This window comes from Schistocerca piceifrons, chromosome X, assembly GCF_021461385.2.
Source record: "Schistocerca piceifrons isolate TAMUIC-IGC-003096 chromosome X, iqSchPice1.1, whole genome shotgun sequence".
NCBI classification, from domain to species: Eukaryota; Metazoa; Arthropoda; class Insecta; order Orthoptera; family Acrididae; genus Schistocerca; species Schistocerca piceifrons.
The window spans coordinates 677,383,996-677,393,621 of NC_060149.1; the positions used below are offsets into that span (position 1 = coordinate 677,383,996).

At 37.8% G+C, this 9,626-nt stretch overlaps 1 protein-coding gene across 1 annotated transcript in view; it reads left to right on the top strand.

The window, feature by feature from the left end:
• LOC124721262 (WASH complex subunit 4) overlaps window positions 1-7,450 on the top strand; it is a 178,161-nt gene extending 170,711 nt beyond the window's left edge. Inside the window, exon 19 of the mRNA XM_047246139.1 lies at window positions 7,143-7,450. Within this exon, the coding sequence (XP_047102095.1) occupies window positions 7,143-7,265 (123 nt within the window). The 3' untranslated portion in view covers window positions 7,266-7,450. The remainder of the gene's footprint in view (window positions 1-7,142) is intronic.
• Window positions 7,451-9,626: the final 2,176 nt, after the last annotated feature.

Below are 9,626 nucleotides of genomic sequence, written 5' to 3' on the forward strand. Positions count from 1 at the left end.
TCCTTATTTCCTGATCAGTCTTTCTCTCTTCTAATTTATCAATCCACCGTTTTTCAAATCCTCTCTTTTTTCCTCCTACATTCTTAATTTGCTTCCTTTCTCTTGTCCTGGTATTCTTGTACAGTAATTCTTGTTCTCCTCTGCAGCATTCTTTTTCTTGCCTCATTCCTTTCTTCTGTCTTCCTCCTACAATCTTCATGAAACCAGACCTGGGTTCTCATTTGCTTCTTTGTGTCCAGTACAGTTTCAGCTGTCTCCTGTATTGTACCTTTGACTGTTTCCCATCTTTCTTGAGTACCCTCTCCTGCCCAGTCTTCTGTTTCATTAAGTCTATTTGTCAAAATAGTTTTATACTTTTATTCTGTATTTTCATGATTTCTGAATGTGGCATTATCAAACCTTGGTCTGTCTGTAATTGGCAATCCTCTGTCTGTATTTGATTCTTACCAAATAGTGATCACTATCTCCATCTGCACCATGACAACTATTGACTTCTAATATATCTGAAGCATGTCGTCTATCTATGAGTACATGATCAGTCTAATTTTTTGTGATCCCATCTGGGGAGCACCATGTAACTTCCGTTGTATCTTCCTTTGCATCCATTTGATTTTAATAATCATGTTGTTGCCCATGGAAAAAGCAGTTAGTCTGATACTGTTGTCGTTAGAAGCTTCATGCACACTCTCCTTACCAGCTACTTTCCTTTCCTATATGCAATTTCTCTTCCTCCTTGAGCATCGAAGTCCCCCATAACCACCTTAACACCATGCTTTGCCACCCTTGCTGTTTCCTGTCCCAGTTGCTCATAGAATATATCTTTTTCCTCCAGCTCTGCACCTTCTGTTGGAGCATACTTATACGAAGGATACACTGAAGAAGCGGGCTTTCATTTGTAATCATAGATTCTTTCACCAACAGGCTTAAATTTCAGTATGGCAGCCTTCTGAGCATTATTAACCAGAAAACCTGTGCCTCCATTTCCTCTGCCTCCACAGCTGTAGAACAATGTGTGTGTCCCAGATGCTAATATTCCACTTTCTTTCCAATACTCGTGACTATTAAATTTTCATTTCCCTTAACTATCTCAATAATTTCTTTTATCTCCCCATACATTTCCTCAATCTCCTGATTTGCAGAGCTAGTTGGCATATAAACTCGTACTATTGTTGTGGGTGTGGACTTTGTGTCTACCTTGTCTACAATAATGCATTCGTAGTAGCTATCTGTGTTTCTATTTTTTTAATTCAATATTAAATCTACTCCTGCATTGCCCCTATTTGATTCTGCATTTATAACCCTGTATTAACATCACCAGAAGTCCTGTTTCTCCTGCCACCGAACTTCACTAATTCCCACTATGTGTATCTTTAACCTATCCACTTCCCTTTTTAATTGCTTTAACCTACATGCCCAATTAAGGAATCTGACATTCCAGGCTACATTCCGTAGAACGCCAGTTTTGTTTCTCCTGATAAAGATGACTTCCTGAGTAGTCCCTGCCTGGAGATCCGAATGGGGGACTATTTTACCTCTGGAATAGTTTACCCAAGAGGATGCCATCGTTGTTGAACCATACACTAGAGCTACATGCCCTCGGGAAAAATTATGGCTTTTGTTTCCCTTTACTTTCAGCCATTAGTGGTACCAGCACAGTAAGGCCATTTTTGTTGATGTTACAAGACCAGATCAGTCAATCATCCAGACTGTTGTCACCAGCAACTACTGAAAAGGCTGCTGCCCCTCTTCAGGAACCACACATTTGCTTGCCTGACCTTTCAACAGATACCCCTCTGTTGTCATTGCACCTACAGTACAGATATCTGTATTGCTGAAGCATGCAAGCCTCCCCACCAATGACCAGGTCCATGGTTCATGGATAGAATAGGACAGGAAATTTTATTTATAACAGAGTAGCATAAAAATACATGTGTTACTTTTCTGAAGGTCTCATGCTGATTTGGGTACTCGAACAGAACATGGCAACAGTAATTTAATATATTTTTTTGTTTGTGTATACATTCCAACTGATGAAAAAACATAGAATGCACAGGATGCTCACTGATAATACACCCAACAGTGAAGCACAACAAATTTGGATAATACATCACAAGACACTGCCATGTAAATACAGGATATGTCTTTTTAACAAGCGTTAATATGGGGAATGTAGTTTTGTAAAAATGTATGTACACACAACAGTAAATTCCAAAGTGCTTAAAATGCTATCGAAAAATGTGTAAAAATTAATTATACCGTATTATGTTGCATTACTAAAATAGATTAGACAAGAAACACACTTTAGATAAAATGTACTGCAGAGATGAAATTAATTTACAGAAATAAAATGTATGGTAGTGTGCTTGATTCACCCTAATTGTGTATAAAAATTCCAATACATTAGAAAATGTCGGGAGCATTTACAAAACTTGTCACATGGTATTTATGAAGAGCTGGTAAAATACATCACATTAAATAAGAGATTCTAAAATTAAATTAAATAGAAATGAAAATAAAAGTGGGAGTGCATATGGTTCTTACCTGTTACCAAATAACAATGTCATAAGCGCTATACATATTATGAAATTTAGGTACATACATTTCTATACAAAATGTTTGTGCAGTAAACCGACATCATATGGGAAAGGTAATGTGTCCTTATGCCATGTTCCTTTCTATCGTTTAAGCAGATAATGTATAAACTTTTACTCGGCTAATTTATAAATAAATTTACCAATCCTGTCCACTTTGTACCTTGCGACTATATGATCACATGGAAAGCTGTATGTTGTCAACAGATGTAAAAAGATGTTATGATATGAAATTTCTAGTTGTTATTGCTGGAATGTACTATCCCTGATCAGCGCACAGATAGTCTGAATTGTGAATGAATTTTCATGCCAGTGGCCTTAGTTCACATGTAAACAGTGTGCTAGAACATCGCTGAGCGATACAGGTGAGGGATGTTAACTGGTAACAGTTCACATAATTAACATCATTTCACAATGTACAGAACTATGAGGTAGCGTTCTAGCTTCCTGCGCCGGCCGCGGTGGTCTCGCGGTTCTAGGCGCGCAGTCCGGAACCGTGCGACTGCTGCGGTCGCAGGTTCGAATCCTGCCTCGGGCATGGATGTGTGTGATGTCCTTAGGTTAGTTAGGTTTAAGTAGTTCTAAGTTCTAGGGGACTGATGACCACAGCAGTTGAGTCCCATAGTGCTCAGAGCCATTTGAACCTAGCTTCCTGCGCACGGGGTACCTGGTTCGATTCCCAGCGGGGTCAGGGGTTTTCTCTGCCTCATGATGACTGGGTGTTGTGTGTTCATCATCATCATTTCATGATCAATGACTTGCAAGCCTCCGAAGTGGCATCAACTAAAAAGGACTTACAATACGGGAGCCGAACTTCCCCGGATGGGGCCTCCTGGCCAACAATGCCATACGATCATTTCATTTCATTTTTTCATGTACAGTGAAAAATCTTATTTTTGATGGTGGATTTTAAAGTCCGACATGTGCTGAAGCAAAATGTAAGTGATGGATTACTTTCCCCATTATTGTAATGTGCTACTGTCTATATGACATGTTTGTGCAGTTCTGTATATACTCTCTGCATTTCATTTCCGTATTCTTTTAGCTTTTGCAGTACCACTTGAAAATAGACCAAAGGCCGCAATGGTAGTTGTGAAATAAATAATTCCTGCAGTCAATGGTGAATATGATATCTTTCAAACAATTGAAATATCTAATGCTCTTCCATCAAATCAACTTAATGTTATCAAAATACTCTTCACTCCAGACAGCAATTGAGAACTTTTCTTTCAGTGCAATATTGGTGATTTTTGTGTAGTTACATAAATTTATTAATTACTAATTTTATGATATCAAGGATACACACGAATGCTGCTTTTCAATCACCTTTCAAATAGTTTCCTTCGGACTTAATACACATACCCCAACTTCGTTAAATAGTTATTATATTTGTTCAAAGTTACATTGTGAATTGAATAGAGTAGTTTTTGTTTCATGTTTTACGAGGTCTGAAAAATAGTCTCTGTGAGGTTTCTTTCCATTGTAAGAAACAGAAGAAAATTGGAAATGAGGTTCAGTGAGTAGGGTTGAATAAAATCTATTGTTATTCTGTTATTAGCTAAAAATAGAAATGGGAATAAGAGCCATTGAACTTGATCTTTACAAATTTGTGACTAGTCACAATGCTAGCAAAATTACTGTCTGTGTGAAGCAGCACATATATTTCTTCACAGGTGCCAGATATCACTTGATGGACTTATCCATAGTAGTTACTAGTGATGGTATGTAGCAGCAGAAAGTACACTGCATGACAGAAAAAAGTGAAGCACCCACAAGGGAGGAGGAAACAAAATGAAACTTCACAGGTTGAGAGTATGTGTGATGTTATATCAGAGATTACAAAACTAAGTCAAATTTACAAAGGATTTGGCAGTTTGAGCCCACTTATCAGTACAACATTGCATCCCCTCTGACCTGGATGTGTCCACTCGTTTGGTAGGAAAGGGTATCATAAAAACACCCTGTATATACTGGCAATGGGACAGAATTGACATCTGAACTGGCCCCACACATGCTCCGTCTGGGACAGATGTGAAGATCTTGCTGGCCACTAGGGTACCTCATGGGGACATGTGTGCCCTGTGTGGACTAACATTATCTAGTTGAAAAATTGTGCCACGATCATGTCATGTGAGAGTTAACACAAGCCCTGACCTGAAGTCATGCCTGATGGCACCCACACCATGATACCAGGAGTAACATTGATGTGCCTCTCCAAAACATTGGAAGAATTGGAGCTCTCACCAGATCACCACCATACTTGATGACGATAGACATCTGGTGTAGTGCAGAGTCATGATTCATCACTGAACACATTGTGATGCCATCCATCAGCAGCCCAAATCTCCTGGTCATAGCACCACTCCAGATGTAACCATTTGTGTTGTGATGTTAATGGCAGCCTGCGCACAAGACAGTAATTCCCTAGTTTGGTTGCTACTGATCTCTGAGCAGTGGCGCAGGATGACACAGAACAATGCAGGGAACCCATTACTTGTTCTTAGATGGCAGGCACAGATACGAAGGCTGGCCTCCCTTGTGGTTGCCAGACATGGTTGACCGGAATCTTGACGATGAGTAAGGCCGCCCTCATGTTCCCATGCATTCCAACATAAGGCCTCTCACATGCGAATGCCTCAAAAACACAGACATTGCACAATTCAACCTGTCAGCCAGATACTGCCAATAATGCTGTCTCACATGAGTATGCGGCATCTCCATGTTGTTCAGTGATCACTCAGCATCTCACACAGTTCACACCACTTGCATACTGTAATAGGCCTGTTAACAACACTACTGCACTCTGGTGGCTGTTCTACCTGTCACAGAAAATTGCAAATCTAATGTTTTACATACTAGCTGGTTCGCTCCCCCTGTGTGTGTGTGTGTGTGTGTGTGTGTGTGTGTGTGTGTGTTGAGAGCGCAGAGTTTTAGTTTTATAAAAGTTTAATATTCCCAAGATCACTCACTTAAAAATTCTGTGTTCACATTACTGTTTTCAACTTTTCATTGCCATCTTCGGACATGATTAATTCGTTAACAGCTTCCTCAAGATATACAGGGTGAGGCATTTAAAACTGTTTTTAAAAAATCTTGAAAACTACAAATTGGATTGAAAACAAAGTTGTAATAAAAGTTGTTATCTCAAAGCTGGGGACATCCAATGACACCAAACTCAAACCCGCTGCCACACTGCCAGGGGGCAGGAGGGATCATCTATGGTATCTTAAATAGCAATCTCTATTTTTATTCTGGATTTTGATTCTCCAGAAAAAATATGTTCCTTTTGTAGTTTTTGTGATATATGGCGTTGCAATGCACAAAATCGAAAAGGATTAAAAATCATTGAAAAATTATAAGATCTCAAGAAACATATCAGATTAGAATCCCCTAAGGTTAGAAAGGCAATTTGAAATTCGCACGAGGTTCAGGAATTTTGCAAAAACGTTTTCTCTGCATACTATGTGTACAACACAAATTCCATCTACATCACTTATCATTGCATCAAGAACTACATGAGGATAACTTTCAAAACCACTTGAACTTTTGCATTTGGGTACAACTGCCAGCACCCTATGATGATTGTATATTCTCTGGTGGACCAACTTCTACAAGTCATGGTTAATTGAATGGGCATAATATGCATTACTTGTCAGTGGGGAATCGCCACTGGTTAAGGCAAATCAGGCATCATTTATAAAAGAAATTACACCAGCAATGTGGATGAATTACTATATTAGGTTCTGGATAGTAAAGTTTTTTCAGTATACAGAACTGGTTTCTCATTGAAGATTTAAGAATAACAGCCTTTCTAACCTCTTGGGCCCCTAATCTGATGTATATTTCTTGAGATTATATCATTTTTCAAAGGTTTTTGACCCATTTTGATTTTTGTTGATTACAGTGCCATCTGTCACAATCTCAAAATGTTGAACATGTAAGTTATGTTTTTTCCAAGAATCCAAATCTGAAACGGGGTGGGGGGGGGGGTCTTATTTAAGATTTCAAAGGTGACACCCTCCCGCCTTCTGGGGATGGGACACAACGCAGCCAAGTTTGGTGTCGTTGGATGTCCCTCTTCGAGATGAACAACTTTTATGACAATCTGTAATTTTCCAAATATTTACAAAAACAATTTTAAATGCCACGTCCTGTATAACAATTCCAGTTAAGCATTCTGAACATCATGAAATCTTATGAGCTATGTCAATGAATACATCATATCCTCACATATTTAAAAGACTCAAGTCCACTTAACTGGAATTTTTACTTATTTTGATGAAGCGATTAGTGAATGAATCACAACACAGGCTGGCAGCGAAATGCTGAAACCAGTCAAGTGAACACTGTAACTTTTAAGTGATCTTGGCTGTAACAAATTTTAGTAGGTTGCATACTTCATTTTGACAATAAGTCAACATTTTAAAAAAGTTTGTTTCATTCACATTTTGACCCCAGCATTCTGTTTGATTTGTTAGAGAATTAGTGATCTTCAAAGTAATTGTTGTTTATTGCTGACATCAGGTGACTAACATCATCTTTTAATTTCAGGAATTTGATCTGCTGTACTATACCCTGAGCAGTGCAAGGATATTCTTTCAGAAGGACAGTGTACCACTGGAACAAGATAGTGTTAAGTATGGGTCTCGGAGCGTTTTGTCAGGAAGTAGTTAACAGCTAATATAAATTAGCTGAGAATTACGACTGTTGTATATGTATTTTGTAAAGTATTGTGGGAGAAGAAATGTTCTTGTTATTGTATGAGAGAATTATGATTGTTTGAATTATTGGTGTATGTTTATATTTAACAGAAATTTTATGTATTGTTTACATTAAAGATGAAATAATGATTTGTGTAATTTTTCTTTTCACTTAAGAATCTGTATTCTAGTATAATACACTAATTACCAACTGAATTACACATCTAACTATAGTGATGTGAAGGTAAGACAAGTGGTGGGGTGATAGGCAATGACAAGGAGCAGTGTACCACATGACACAACAGCCAGTAGTGTCATTCTGCTGTTTCTGCACGTAGTACTCATTAGGGGTGCTCATAGAACATTTAGCATTGTTTATCACATTGGTTTATGTATAGCAAGTTTACTTAGCCACTGTAGCATTCATTTTGGGGGTCATAAATCATAGACAAGTATTACCTTAAGAAGTGATAGTTCTGTTTGCATATAACTTCTGTTAGGATGGTCAGAAGCAGAAACAGTGGCCAGGTGTAGCGACCACCCCACTTTTCCCAGTTACCAGGGTAGTCAGTGGCTGTAGCATGAGGCATGGGGCAGAGACGGAGCACACCAGTGGCACCACAAAGTATTCTCTGACTCTCTCTACACGGAACACCACTATAATAATGTGTAACACCTCTTTCTCAGGATGATGGAAGCGACCGATTATGGCATGGACTACTAGAGGCACAGAGTATTGGGGAGCCATCCTGATCCATCTCCACTCAATCAACATCTCACTTGATGGGCACACAAGAATCTTCATGTATCTAGATGAACTGTTATTCAGCCTATTCATATGGGTGGAAAGCATTGGGTTTCACCTTACTTCTTACTTTTATGTTACCACAGATAGCATGAGCGATCGGACCAGGTGACCATTTTTTGATGCAGGTTTATACAGTGCTGATGACATGAGTGAAAAATACTACATATTTATTTGAAGACTTTTGCCTCCAAATGCTAATTTTTCTTTTTTTAAAAAAAAAAAAAAAAAAAAAAAAAGGTCCAAAGATTACGCAAAGAATAAAGGCATATTGTAGAACAACATACCTCTTAGTCAGAAAGAGCTCCAGTGTTGATGCTATAGCTCATTACCTCATTACATGACATACTGTAAAATATTGAAGAAAGTAGTACAGGCATTGAAGCAAATACATTGCAAGAAAAGCTTTTGCACCAGGTAACAAAATAAAGACAATATGGGATATAGTGAAGGAGGCGATGTTGAACCAGAGGCGAGGAGCAGGAGATAATTTTAAAATTAGATGCTGCCATGCAATTTGTAAGATCAGCCATTCCAGACAACTTCAGTTACATGAATAAGACCCTCAGTACACCATAAAAAATGTCTACCACAAAATCTTTAAATTAAAAAATTTGTCGTGGTTATGATAAAATATCAACAAAGTTAAACTGTTTCTTTTTCATTTTAGTAACATGATACATTATTTGTGTAACCAGTCATTCATAACTGGATGATTTCCTATTGGTTGAAGTTAAGCCTCTGTATGAGAAAGGAGATAAATACCATCAAATTCCCATCTAATTTCACTTTGGCAGCCAGTTCAAAAATGTTAGAAAAAGGTAATATACATGTGGTATCTTAATCATATAATTACAGATAACAATTGTCAGACACACGTTTCAGATTGCTAAAGGTTTCCAACATTGAGTATGCCATTTACATTTTCAGGAAGAATATACTTAACTCATTAGACAATAAATTACAGGCTACTGGTATATTCTGTGGTCTGTGAAAGGAATTTGACTGTGTAGATCACAACATTCTTTCAAGTAAATTAGAATACTATGATGTAACAGAAAATGCCAAAAAATGATTGACATGGTATCTCTGTGGTAGGAAACAAAGGGTGTTAACAGGAAAGAGTCTTGTATTAAGTTATTGGCCATCATCCATTGAAAACTAAATACATGTTGTGTCACCCAAGGTTCAGTCTTAGGGTCCTTGCTTTTTCTTGTGTATATTACTTAACTTGCATCAATAACATTACCAGATGCTAAGTTTGTTTTGTTGGCAGATGATGAAAACATTGTTATAAATAGTAAATCTAGTATAATTTTAGAAAGATCTGTTAATGAAATTTTTCAGGATGTTAATAAATGGTTCTTAGCGAATTATTTGCCATTAAACTTTTAAAACACACACTGTACACAATTCAGAACTTGTAGAGGCTGTCTCCCAGCATTCGTCTAAAAGTATTATGGCAAGCAGACGACACGGTTCGCAGTATTAACTTCTTGGTATTGCAACTTGATGAGAAATTCAGTTGGG